Below are 14,190 nucleotides of genomic sequence, written 5' to 3'. Positions count from 1 at the left end.
ATTTTTGGTTCTCACGACTAGGGGTGGGCAAGCGGAGGGTGCACTATTGGTGTCTAGTAAATAGAAGCCAGAGATGCTGCTCAACATCCTACAACGTGCAGGACAGTCCCGCGACAAAGAATTACCCTGCTCAAAATATCAATAGTGCCGAGGCTGATCTACTGGGAAGTGAGCTAACTAACCAATAATTACAATAAAGTGTGATAAAACCCTCACAGGAAGAGTCCCAGGCACTACAAGCCACTTTGGCAGGGGCAGTTAACCTAGTCCAGTGAGTTGGGTAAGTCTTCATAGGGGAAGAACATCTGAGCAAAAACCTGAAGCGTGTTCAAAGCAGGAGGCCCAAAATGGACAAAGGTCCAGAGGTGAGCAGGATCATGGCTCATTCAAAGCTTCTCAGAGAGGTTCGATTGGCCTGGACCTTAGCATTTGAGCATTCGAAGTGAGTGTGGCCAGAGCTGACACTGGAGAGATAGGGCTGGTCATGAAAGGCCACGTCAACCATATTAAGGAGCTGGAGCTTCACTGAAGGGTTTGAAGCACACGAGCGATGCTGTCACATTTACATGTGGGAAAGCTCCCTCTCTTTATGAGGGACAGAATGCTTTCCAGAGAAGCGAGACCAGAGGCCAGGAAGCAAGTCAAGAGTTGATAGAGTAATTTGAGAGATGACAGTGGCCTGGGGAAGGGGCAGTTCCAATGAAGAAGGTGGACCAGAGGTCCTGGTTGTTAATTAGACATCAGGGAGGAAGGAGACAAAGGAATCAAGAACAACCCAGGTTTCTGAGCTGAGCAACTGGACAGAGGGTACCGGTCACTGCAGATAAACTTAAGGGACAGGCAGCAGAGAAAAGCCAGCTTCGGCAGGGCGGGATCTTTGTTTTCTTCACTGATGTATCCCAACTGCCTAGAACAGTGACTGTCACATAGTTTGCACCCAATAAATATTGTAGAATGAGTTACGCTGCCCTACTATGCACCTCCTATGTGCCAAGCATTGTTCTAGACACTGGGGATATTCCGGTGACAAAAATGGATTTTTAAAAAAATTCTTGCATTTGTAGACCTTACATTCTATTGCGGGAGGTACACTCAACTTGATCGATCTACAGAGATGAGGGGAAAATGCAATTCAGGTGAAAACATCATCCCTTCCCATGTAAGTTCCCTAAATCCTTCTGCCTGGAGAGAAGTGAAAGGATAATCAGACCAGAAAATGATTCCCAGTCACTAACGAGAAAACAATATCCCAGCTTCAGTGACCGAACTATACATAGTCATAGACAGTATTTTTAAAGTTTTGCTATGAAACATTGGGGAGAAATTTGACAAAGTAATTCTAGAGTTCACCTGAAATAACATATTGGTAATAACATAAAGAACAAAAATCCAAAAGTATAAAAAAGCAAGTGGTGAAAAGTCTCCTTCTCTTTCCTGTCCACTATCTGCACTGTTCCCATCTTTTCCTATAGGTAACCACTCTTACTAGTTTCTTCTTTATCTTTTTTTAAATAAGGAAAACATAGCCACACAATTCCACATGATGGGAGTGTACTACACTGTCAAGGACTTGCTTTCTTCCCCATTCAATGCATCTTGACGACCTTTCCATGTCAATACACGAAAGTTTCCTTGTATCGTTTAACATGAGAACAGCATTCCACTAGCGATACAATATAATATATTTAACTGGTTCTGGATAGATGAAAATTAGATTGTTTAAAAATGCTTGCCTGGCCGAGTGGTTAAGTTCGCGCACTCAGCTGCAGGTGGCCCAGTGTTTCTTTGGTTTGAAGCCTGGGCGCGGACACGGCACTGCTCATCAGACCATGCTGAGGCAGCATCCCACATGCCACAACTAGAAGGACCCACAATGAAGAATATACAACTATGTACTAGGGGGCTTTGGGGAGACAAAGGAAAAAAATAAAATCTTTAAAAAAAAATAAAATAAAAAATAAAAATGCTTGCTGTCACAAATGGAGCTGCAATATTTTTCACGTCTATCTTTGTACATATTTCATTTACAGAAACGCAAGTAAACCTCTCGGGTAAATTCCTGGAAGTGGAATTGCTGGATTGAAGGATTCACACCAGTGCAATGCTGTTATATCCGCCAAAGTGCCGCTCACAGAGCTGTACCCATTTGCCATCCCATAATCAATGATTTTGTAAATCTTATAGGTAAAGTATAATATCTCAATGTATTTTTCAGTTATATTCTTCTTATAAGTGAAGAATATCTTTTTATATGTTCAAGAGCCATTTGTAGATAGAGATTTTTGTCTTCGATATTAAGATCTAGTTTTAGTGCACTAGCACTGTATAATTGCTACTTTTGGGAAATTACTGCTGTTTGAATCCTGGTGAATATTCCATGGGCATTTGAAAAGAGGGCATAATCCCTATTTTCTATATACAGTGTTTGATATTTATTAATTGCATTATTTAGCATACATATATACTATATAACATATATATGCACACACTGGTTTTTTGTCGTTGTTGTTTGTTGTTTGGGGTTTTTTTAAAAATTTTATTTTTCCTTTTTCTCCCCAAAGCCTCCCAGTACATAGTTTATGTTTTTAGTTGTGAGTCCTTCTAGTTGTGGCATGTGGGATGCCGCCTCAGCATGGCTTGATGAGCAGTGCCATGTCCGCGCCCAGCATCAGAACCGGTGAAATCCCAAGCTGCCGAAGCAGAGTGCGTGAACTTAACCACTCAGCCACAGGGCCAGCCCCGACACTGGTTTTTTATCCAACTGAACTGTCATGGGAAAATAGTAGTAAATTTGACTCCTATTACTAGTACATTCTTATTTATCCCTGGTAGTCCTACAGTTTTTGTTTGACAAATGACGTTGCCCTATTGTTTGGTGGGTATAGAGATTCATCACTATTTTATTTTCATTTTGAACTGCAGGCTCTAGCATTATAACACATCTTTACTCACTTGTTTAATGCTCTTTGTCCTGAATTCAACCTTATCTGACATTAAGATCACAATCCCTGCTTTTCTCTTTGCATTTGCATAATATAAAAAAAAAGGAAGAATGAAGGATGATGAGCTCTTTCTTGTTAGTGCCCTCAAGTGGCTTCTGACTCCTTACAACCCTGTGGACAGCAGAGGGGAAACCCGTCCCAGGCTTTTTGCACCATCCTCTCACCCTTCAGCGTATATCAGACAACGTCCCATTGCTATTCATAGGGTTTTTTTTTTTACCCTCCCCAAAGCCCCAGTAAATAGTTGTGCATAGTTGTAAGTCCTTCTAGTTCTTCTACGTGAGCCACCACCACGGCATGGCTACTGACAGATGAGGGGTGTGGTTCTGTACCCAGGAACCGAACCCAGGCCGCCAAAGCGGAGCGTGCCTATCTTTAACCACTAGGCCATCAGGGTTGGCTCTTCATAGGGTTTTCGTGGCCAATTTTTTCAGAAGCAGGTGGCCAGGTCCTTCTTCCTAGTCTCTCTTAGTCTGGAATCTCTGCTGAACCTGTCCACCATGGATGACCCTGCTGGTATTTGAAATCTCAGTGGCATAGCTTTCAGCATCACAGCAACATGCAGCCACCACAGTATGACAACCAACAGACAGGTAGTATGGTTTCCTGACCAGGAAAGGAACCCTGGCTGTGACAATAAGAGCACCAAATCTTATCCACTAGATCACCAGAGCTGGCATGATGAGCTCTACCACATATTTAAATGCTGTAATAACTAAAACAATTTAGCACTAGCCCCTTTCCACAAAAATTGACAAATAAGTACTCAAAAATAGATCCTAGAAAAATAACTTTACATATGATATCAACAACCCAAAGGCAAACAGAAGGATTACAGGATAAAATATAATAAATAGGGGCAGTGTAAATGAACCTATTAGGGGAGGGCTTTCTTCACATTGCATCACATACTGAAATGAAGAGACAATGATTAAGAATTGAATAAAGCTTTAATGAAATATAGGTGAATATCTACATGATCTTGTGACGGAGAGGAATAAACATAAGAGCAATGGTAGAGGGCCGGCCCCATGGCCGAGCGCTTAAGTTCGCGCACTCTGCTGCGGTGGCCCAGGGTTTCATCAGTTCGAATCCTGGGTGCAGACATGGCACCGCTCGTCAGGCCACACTGAGGCGGCGTCCCACATGCCACAACTAGAAGGACCCACAACTAAAAATACACAACTATGTACTGGGGGGCTTTGGGAGAAAAAGGAAAAAATTTTTAAAAATCTACAAAAAAAAAAGCAATGGTAGCAATCACAAACAAAACAATCAATATATTTGTCCACATAAAAAGAAAACATTAAAAAAAAAAGCTGAGGGGAGAGGGAAGTGAAAAAGGGAACTGTAAGCACCAAGCACCCAGCCGGCTTCTACAACACCTGGACCGCTGGCCAGCCCTGCACCATTTTTCCTTCTATTTTCTTTCTAATGATAGCATCGCTCAGTCATGAGACCACACAGTGGATTCACATGTGATTCTCTCTACTGCTTCATTCCGATGTTCAAACAACAAATTCTCTATGATGTCACTTAAAAACAACATTTACATAATCAAAATAATTATAAACATTTATATAAACATACACAAATAATTAGAAACAAAATGAAGGCAAAGTACAAACAAATTGCAAAAAAAAAAGGAATTCCAATAAACATGATGGACAAGTGGCTGGTATCCTTAAAATATGAAGAATTCATTAAATTAATAAGAAATATACTAAAACCTCAGTAAAAATAAAAGGGTAAAAAGGCACGAATAGACAATTCACTGAAAAAAGAGTTAAAAGTGGATAATAAACATAAGTAAACTGTCCAACTTCATGAATAATCTAAGAAATGATATGAAAAACAATGTGACACCATTTTTGCCTCATGAAATCAGCAGAGAGAGGGAAAAAACAGCAGTCATAGTTGGAACCAAATATTACAGAAACTTTCATATACAGGCTGGTTGACAACGTAAATTGGTAAAATATTTCTGGAAAAGAATTCGTTAATATTCAAGAACACTAAAGAAGTTCATATTCTTTAACCCAAACTTCTTATGTAGGAATCTATTCCAAAGAAATAGTTGGAAATTTGGCAGATTTGAATACAAAAAATGTCTGATAACATTGTTGTGCTTATATCCCAAAAATGGGACAAAATTTAAATGCCCATTAATAGAATGGCTAAATAAATTGCAGTATGTCTATTTGATTAAAAATCTACTCAGGCGTTAAAGATATTTTAAAGAACATTTAATGATGCTGATCGGACATTTCCTGCAAACGTGTATAAAGAGCATAAAAGATACTCACCCTTGGAACAACGTAGGGTAGGTAAATTTCAAAACAGACAGGACATACTGAAAAACAAATACCAGATTAATGGACATTTTCAAATTACAGAGAATTGATAGACCATAGAATCAAAGAAATCTCTAGTAAAGAAACGTAAGTACACTCGATTCCTTTAGCCCCGAACCAAATTCACACACTGGGCGAACAAAAAAGTGACCTTCCAAGTCAGACAAAGAGAGTGGGCCTGCTTCCCCCAGCAGCACTGGAAGCCTGACCGTCTCTTGGTTGGGGAACGGAGCTGGCGCCACCACCAAAGTAGGACGCACAGCAGCCGTGTGCCCGACCTCCCCAGACCCCAGAAATGTTACGTTGTAACTGCAGCAACTCCAGAGAAAACGCCCATGGGCGCAGCCGGCTTCCTCAGGGCCTCCACTTTGTCTCGCACTCAGTCCGCCTAAAAATCCAACCCCCTTCTCTTCGAGGAAGAACTACGTCCTAGTCCTTCTTTCTTTTGTTTTCCTTCCATCTTTAGGGTTTTGTTTGGTTTTTGCACTCTAGGGATTTTTTTTTCTAACTAATTCTGCTTAGGAGTCTTAGACTTTTTTCTGTGCTTTAGCATTTGAAGGATTTTTTTTTAAGCCAACTAGCTAAGGTCAACTTGTATTTCTGTTATGTCTTCCAAGCAAATTTACAGCACTTTATGAATGGGGGAATTAGATTTTGTCCTTCTGAGTACCTTTTTCTATTTTTTTCTACTACCAAACACTTTAAGAATTTTTTAAAAGCCTAAAACCATTAAATAGTTGTTTTAGATCACTGATTCCTCACATGATTTAAAAAATGGAGTGGACCGGTGTTGGGCAAGTTTACATATCTATATTTTGCCCCATGGATTAGCCTACACATAACTCCCCTTGTGTGAGCTCCTAAATGCCACAGCTATGGCTAACTGCCTGTGCTCCGGTCCATATTTATTAGAAATGGACCTTCATTCTCCTCTGAAGTCTATTTATTCACATAATTCAATATGCTCCTCCCCACTTTTCTCTGATATTTTCGTTCTAAAACAGAGACAGAGAAAGGCCTAAGTGAGCATCTGGGCCACGTCTTACATCACCCTTAACAATCTTTATGAAGATAACAAATATTTAAGTTAGTTTATGGTGTGCTGAGCTTTGTCCTAGATACCGGATGAGACAGAACATGCTGCAGCTCTCGCCTCATGAGGCTAAAGAAGAGTGAAAAACAAAATCTCTGACAAACGGAACCTGAACACTTCTCCTTCCAGCAATTCCTCATGTCACTGAAAAGTATGGCTCAGAGCAAAACGCTATTTGGAGCAACAGCAGTGGGCAATCCTCAAGGAAAAGGAAAGAACAATTTGGGAGCCTTTAAAAGGAGAACAGATGTAGACTTTGTCTCCAGGCTGAAGGTTTAACAGCTGGGAGAGTAAGGACAGGTGGCTGCCTGGGCCCTGGGCCTGGTTATGGCTGGAACCTCCCACTAGATGTAGGAACATGCCATCTAGGCTGGGTCAGCTGGGCCAGCAAAGCCACAACATGTGTCGCACAAATGTCAAACAAAAATCAACCATTCTATTAAACTGTAGAAGGGGTGAGACTAAGATGTACAAGATTTATTTATTTATTTTTATTTTTTTGGTGAGGAAGATTGGCCCTGAGCTAACATCTGTTGCCAATCCTCCTCTTTTTGCTTGAGGAATACTGTCCCAGAGCTAACATCTGTGCCAATCTTCCTTTATTTTGCATGTGGGACAGTGCCGCAGCATGGCTTGATGAGTGATACACAGGTCCACGCCCAGGATCCAATCCCACAAACCTCAGGCTGCCAAAGTGGAGTACAGAAACTTAACCACTATGCCACCAGGCTGGCCCCAAGATTTTTTTAAAAAGAATTTCTTTCTACAAATAGAGAGGGAAACAGTTCAAGGAGTAAACTACACTGAGAAATATGAAAATAAAGAAACTAGCATAGAATCTTCTAAAAGCTGGAAAAGAGCATCCTCTACTTCAGACACAAAAAAACCTTCACTAATTGAAAAGAGAATTCATCTGGCACAGACTAGATGCAGGACAAGATGCTCAAGGGTACCCACAGCACAACTCCTCCATTTGGATGGATGTCAGAAGGCAGTGCGACTGTTCTGATTGAGAAGATGGTCCTGGTTGAAGCAATGGCATAATCTAAGAGTTACAAAGTCCCTGCCAGAGTCCTGTTATGTATGACCACCTCTGCCACCCCTACCTGGGCCTCACATCTCCTCTCCGCCACTCTTGATTTCACCTCCCCCTTTCCCTTTATACAATCTCCTAGCCTCGCCTTCTCTTCTGCCTTTGGCTGTTATCCTCCAACACTCCATGTGGTCCTGACAGTTCCCTACAGCCCTGAACCAGAGCACTCCAAACCATCATGGAAAACGCAGAAGGATACCATTGGCTTATTGTTTAAATTCTGAGGGCCTTTGGGAATCTCTGATTTCTATTATTCAGGTTAGATATTCCAGGGGACAAGACAATTTGGTTTATTTTTGTCTAGCATCTTGAAGCAAGATGCACATGTAAGGTCTTTATTACATTGATTATAAAATGGTGTGGTGCCCCAGTAAATACAAAAATAATGCCACAGGGGCCAGCCCCGTGACCGAACGGTTAAGTTCGAGCGCTCTGCTTTGGTGGCCCAGGGTTTTGCTGGTTCGGATCCTGGACGCAAACATGGCACTGCTCATCAGGCCATGCTGAGGCGGCATCCCACATGCCACAACTAGAAGGACTCACAACTAGAAATATACAACTATGTACCTGGGGCTTTGGGGAGAAAAAGGAAAAGTAAAATTTTTTTAAAAAATAAAAATAATGCCACAAATGCAAACGTGCATCCAGAGGGGATATAAATTCCTGTGAACTAAACGCTATCCGCCTGTTGGATTTTTTGCTTAGATACTTGTGTTTTTTTTTAACCAATGCCACGGCCTATGGGTTTTCATGAAAGACGTGTTACTATGCCCCTTCTGATGATTATATAGAAATAAAAGGAAGGTCATTCTGTTTTAAAGTGAAACATTATCAATATATCCATCAGGTTAGCTACACAAATTAGAATAGTTAAACAAAATGGCCAGGATTTCACAAATTCACATATTCCTGAGTGGGTGTTACAAAAAATCTTTTAGCTACCTGATCCACGAGGAAAAAACAAACCTGTTAAAAGCCAAGAATTACTATGTCATACCATAAGCAAAAGATTGTCTTTCCTTCCTTCCTCCCTTTCTTCCTTCTAGAGTAGCAACTACTCACCTTAGGGAGCATTTACCACGATGTTGGCACTCAGCCAACCACCCTACAAACATCATCTTGAGTAACCCTCACAACAGCTTTTGAGGAGGACTTTTTAATCTCATCTTAAAGTTTAAAAACTTAAGTTTAGAGAAATTAAAGTCCCAAAGACAAAGTAAATGGAGCCAGGATGCAAACCCATCACTGCCTCCCAAAAGGCTGTACTGATGGATCTTCAAAGGCCATCACCATAACTGAAAACCAACGGGACAGGGGGAAGCGGGGTCTGGGAGCATCCTGGGGGGGGGGGGGGGGCAGTGCAGACCCTACAGTTGCAGAGAAGGTGGTCCTGGGCTCAGTATCACTACTTTGGCTTGATGTCCAGCCCAGAGTCCAGGACAGGAGGTGATGCCCCACCCTAGTCCACCAGGTCCACCATTTCCCTGTATGGCACCAAATCTCAGGCCAGCTTCCCCCTCCAACAAAACAAAGGCACGGTACCACTGCTCTTCTGCCACTTCATAAAAACGGCTTCATGACATCAACCAAAATTAAGTTTATATTTTACTTTTTAAAATAATTCCATGAAAAGCTCTTGAATATACTGGAAGCGCCTGGGATGGAGATATATACAAAACAGGTTTGGGAATCAGTGGTGTGAGAGGGAGACGGAGATGGACTGATCTCTTCTTTTTACAGGCTTCTGGAACCTGGTGGGATTCTGGGGAAGGGCGTGCTTTAGAAAAGAAGGCAGAATTTGTCTAATTTCTTCTCCTACTCTTCCCTCCCCGAGAGAACAGGAACCAAGTGCTTTCTTTCCCTTAAAAGTCGTCCACACAGCCCAAAATTAAGTTCCAGGGAATTCGCCAGTCCAAAAACCCAGTTTCCCAGGAGATACATAGGATGCTTTACACGACGGAAAACGGGGACAGTACAGCCCAACAAATCCTATTTCTAAAAGGGCATCCCACGCAGAGTCGGCTTCGTCTCCATCACCATCAAGAAAAGATCAGACAAAAAGCTGAGGGCTGCATTTGCTCCACGTATGATTATGGGACACGAATCTCCCACGTGCCATCCTCGCCTCCCCGCGCCCGCCCCCTCACCTTGTTCGTAAGGTAAGAAGCCAGGTAGCAGGTACAAAAGGTGAGGCCGACCAGGCACCTTCTCATGCACATCTGTCAACTGGCGCCCCTGCCCGGGGACCCGCCCGGAGCCCCACGGCCGCCGCCCGAGCGCGGGCGCCGCTGCCAGGCCGGCCACGTGGCTCTGCGCTCTGCCAATCGGCGCGGGGACCTCCCTGCCGCCTTCCCTTAAAGGGGCCGCGCCGCCGCAGGCCCGGCAGCCGTGCGGTGGGCGGGACAGCACCCAGCCGGCAGAAGGGCTGCGGGGCAGACAGAAAGCTGGGCCGGGCTGCGACCGCCCGTAGAGAAAGAGCGGGGAGTAGTCGTTGTGGGAGAGTAGACACTGGTAGGAGAGAAGAAAAAAGCAGTTGACAAAACAGTTCGCAATACCCCATAACCAACCGTTTAAAGAAAAATGTTCATAGTTATCCCTAAATGGTGGGACCAAAGTGTTGCCGATGCTTCACTGAATATTCCCAATTTTCTACACTGAGTCTGTATTATTTTTGCAAATGACACAAAAAAGGGAATAACAGCAAATGTTATTTTAAAAGAAGGAAGGCTGAGGGGGAAGGAAGTAGAATAAGTATAGTTTTTGTTCTTTCCTTAAGAGAAATCATTCCATTGTGTTAAAATTTCTGAGAAATCTTTCCAAAAATAAAATTTCAAGCACAGCCCCTATTCCTAGGCTCCAGGGTGGAAAATCAGTCTAGTTAGGCTTCTGGCAAATAGTAGTAAACATACACAAAAACATACTGATGGATTTTGCAGGAACCATAGGTGCAAGTGTCCCTGATACGTAGAAATACACAGATTTTTAGACAGACCCACACACCGCGAAACCTCCACTGTCTTTGATTTGTATACCCTACACAAAACTGCTTAGCAAACATGTTATCAAAGCAAACACTGGATGTATTCTCTCGACATAAAAGACAAATAAACTAAAAAGTTATTTCCCTCGACATTATTTTAGGAAACCTATTTCAAAGCTACATAGTCCTTACAAAGACATTTTTGCCCAGTAAAATTTGCTTGAAATCAATAATTGGTATTTACCTGAGGTTTCCCTGAGCGCTTTTAGTAGGTGAACAAATTCAATCCAGGCCTTATTATTTCCTAGTTATTGCTTAACTTATTTTCTTTGACAGAATTTGCTTGACAAACAGGAACAACCAGAACAGTAAAGAACCGTGCAAATAGAAGTTGACGTTTGTAGCAAAATGATGATAGAGCTTGCCAGGACTATTGATTTTTCCAAAGCTGCATTATTCTGTTCCACAAAACAAAGACTGAATAAAAATAAAGCCATCAGCTCTTACATTGAGAAACAATATGAGACTGAATTGAGATCTTTCAGACCAAAAGATCATAGTTATAATTTATTTGTTGATAATGGATCCATAAGTGCTCAATAAATGTTTATTGAATTAAAAAAAGAGAGAAGCTTGGATAAAACAATACCTGTGGGGTTGTCCCCTCACAAAGCCTTTTTAATAATGGGGGGTTTTTTGGCAGCACACATGGAGAATTCTTAAAGGATCACAGAGGCAACAGTATACTTTTTGAAACTCCCTAAGTCCCCTTAAAAAACAGACAAAATATCAATATCTCTTATGAATACAGCTGCAAAAATCATCAACAAAATTCTAGCAAATGGAATCCAAGAACATAAAAAAGGAGTATACACTAGGACCAAGTGGGATCTATCCCAAAAATGCAAGGTTGGTTTAACATCCAAAAATCAATTAATGTAATAAACCATATCAATAGAATAAAGGACAAAAACCACATTATCATCTCAATGGAAACAGATAAGGCATTTGACAAAATTCAACATCCCTGTATGATAAAAACATTTTAAAAACTAGGAATAGAAAGGAACTTCCTCAATATGATAAAAAGCATCTATAAAAACCCCACAGCTAGCATCATAATGATGAAAGACAATGCTTTCCTCCCTAAGATCAGGAAGAAGACAAGAATGACCTTTCTTGCCACTTCTATTTAATATTGTATTGGAGGTTCTAACCAGGACTATAAGGCAAGAAAATAAAGGCAACATCTGTTGCAAAAGAAGTAAAACTACCTCTGTTACAGGTGACAAGATTTTAAATATAGAAAATCCTAAAGAATCCGCTAAAGAAATACTGTTAGGGGGCTGGCCCCGTGGCCGAGTGGTTAAGTTCGTGCGCTCCGCTGCAGGCGGCCCAGTGTTTCGTTGGTTCGAATCCTGGGCACGGACATGGCACTGCTAATCAAACCAAGCTGAGGCACGGGCCGCCCCGGTGGCGCAGCGGTTAAGTTCGCACGTTCCTGTTCTCGGCGGCCCAGGGTTCGCTGGTTCGGATCCCGGGTGCGGACATGGCACTGCTTGGCAGCCATGCTGTGGTAGGCGTCCCACGTATAAACTAGAGGAAGATGGGCACGGATGTTAGCTCAGAGCCAGGCTTCCTCAGCAAAAAGAGGAGGACTGGCAGTAGTTAGCTGAGGGCTAATCTTCCTCAAAAAAAACAAAAAACAAAAAAAACAAGCTGAGGCAGCATCTCACATGCCACAACTAGAAGGACCCACAACAAAGAATATACAACTATGTACCGGGGGGCTTTGGGGAGAAAAAGGAAAAAAAAATAAAATAAAATCTTTGAAAAAAAAAAAAAAGAAATACTGTTAGGGGGCCGGCCTGGTGGTACAGTGGTTAAGTGTGCACGTTCTGCTTCCGTGGCCCAGGGTTCACTGGTTCGGATCCCCAGTGCAGACATGGCACCACTTGGCAAGCCATGCTGTGGTAGAGGAAGATGGCACAGATGTTAGCTCAGGGCCCGTCTTCCTCAGCAAAAAGAGGAGGATTGGTGGCAGATGTTAGCTCAGGGCTAATCTTCCTCAAAAAATGAAATAAAATAAAGAACTACTGTTAGAACTAATACATGAGTTCAACAATGTTGCAAAATATAAGATCAATACACAAAAGTCAATTGTATTTCTGCACACTTGCAATGAACATTCTGAAAGTGAAATTAAGGAAACAATTTCATTTAAGATAACATCAAAAAGAATAAAATACTTGGGAATAAATGTAGGTAAATAAATGCAAAATTTATACCTTGAAAAGTGAAAAAAAATTATTGAAGAAGACCAAAATACAGGCATGACTCAGAGATATTGTGGATTCAGTTCCAGAGCACTGCAAAAAAGTGAATATCGAAATATCGAAATAAAGTGAGTTACATGAATATTTTGGTTTCCCAGTGCATATAAAAGTTATGTTTACACTATACAATAGGCTATTCAGTGTACAATAGTATTATGTCTAAAAACACAATGTACACATCTTAATTTAAAAACACTTTACTGCTAAAAAGTGCTAACCATCATCCAAGCCTTCAGTGAGTTGTAATCTTTTTGCTGGTGGAGGGTCTTGTAAAAAACACAGTATCTGCAAAGCGCAATAAAGTGACATACAATAAAGTAAGGGATACCTATAAATGGAAAGACATCCCATGCTCATGGATTGGAAGACTTAATGTGTTAAGATGGCAATATTCTACAATTTGATCTACAAATTCAACATAAAACCTCATTAAAATTCCAGCAGCTTTCTCTGCAGAAATTAGCAAGCTGATCCTAAAATGCATATGGAAATTCAAGGGACCCATAAGAGCCAAACCAATCTGGAAAAAGAAGAACAAAGTTAAAGGACTCACAGTTCCTGATTTCAAAGATTACTACAAAGCTACAGTAGTCGAGACAATGTGGTACTGACATAAGGGCACAAATACAGATCAACAGAATGGAATTGAGATCCAGAAGCAAAGCTTCACATTTACAACCAATTGATTTTTGACAAGGGCGCCGAGACAATCCAATGAGCAAAGAACAGGACTTTTCAATAAATGGTGCTGGGACAATTGGATGTCCACATGCAAAAGAATGAAGGTAGGGCCCGGCCTGGTGACATAGTGGTTAAGTTCACTAGTTCTGCTTCAGTGGCCCAGGGTTCACAGGTTCGGATCCTGGCCATGGACATATGCACTGCTCATCAAGCCATCCTGAGATGGCGTCCCACATACAAAATAGAGGAAGATTGGCATAGATGTTAGCTCAGCAACAGTCTTCCTCAAGCAAAAAGAAGAATATTGGTGACAGATCTCAGCTCAGGGCCAATCTTCCTCACCAAAAAGAAGAAGAATGAAGGCAAACCCCTACCTCATACCGTATACAAAAATTAACTCAAATGCTAAGTGAAAGAAGCCAGTCACAAAAGACAAAGTGTTGTATGATTCTGTTTATATGAAATATCCAGAATAGGCAAATCTATACAGACAAAACAGAATTGTGGTTGCCTGGGGCTGGGGGCAGTGGAGAGTATTAACGGGCATGAGGTTTCTTTATGGTGTGATAAAAAATGTTCTAAAATTGTGTTAATGGCTGCACAACTTAGTGACTATACTAAAAGTCATCAAATGTATACTTTAAATGGACA

At 41.6% G+C, this 14,190-nt stretch overlaps 1 protein-coding gene across 4 annotated transcripts in view; it reads right to left on the bottom strand.

The window, feature by feature from the left end:
* Positions 1-10,050, bottom strand: part of TMEM241 (transmembrane protein 241) — a 121,103-nt gene extending 111,053 nt beyond the window's left edge. For 2 of the 4 annotated variants that reach the window (XM_070629679.1, XM_070629681.1), the window contains exons 1-2: positions 9,690-9,853; positions 5,309-5,355 (exon numbers count right to left, since the gene is read on the bottom strand). In XM_070629679.1, the coding sequence (XP_070485780.1) occupies positions 5,309-5,355; positions 9,690-9,761 (119 nt within the window). In that variant the 5' untranslated portion in view covers positions 9,762-9,853. Of the gene's footprint in view, positions 1-5,308; positions 5,356-9,689 lie in introns of all 4 variants that reach the window. The other 2 variants (XM_070629678.1, XM_070629680.1) reach the window with 2 other exon arrangements.
* Between the last annotated feature and the right edge of the window lie 4,140 nt (positions 10,051-14,190).

Source organism: Equus przewalskii, chromosome 7, assembly GCF_037783145.1.
Source record: "Equus przewalskii isolate Varuska chromosome 7, EquPr2, whole genome shotgun sequence".
NCBI classification, from domain to species: domain Eukaryota; kingdom Metazoa; phylum Chordata; class Mammalia; order Perissodactyla; family Equidae; genus Equus; species Equus przewalskii.
This window is presented reverse-complemented; position numbering and strand designations above follow the sequence as displayed.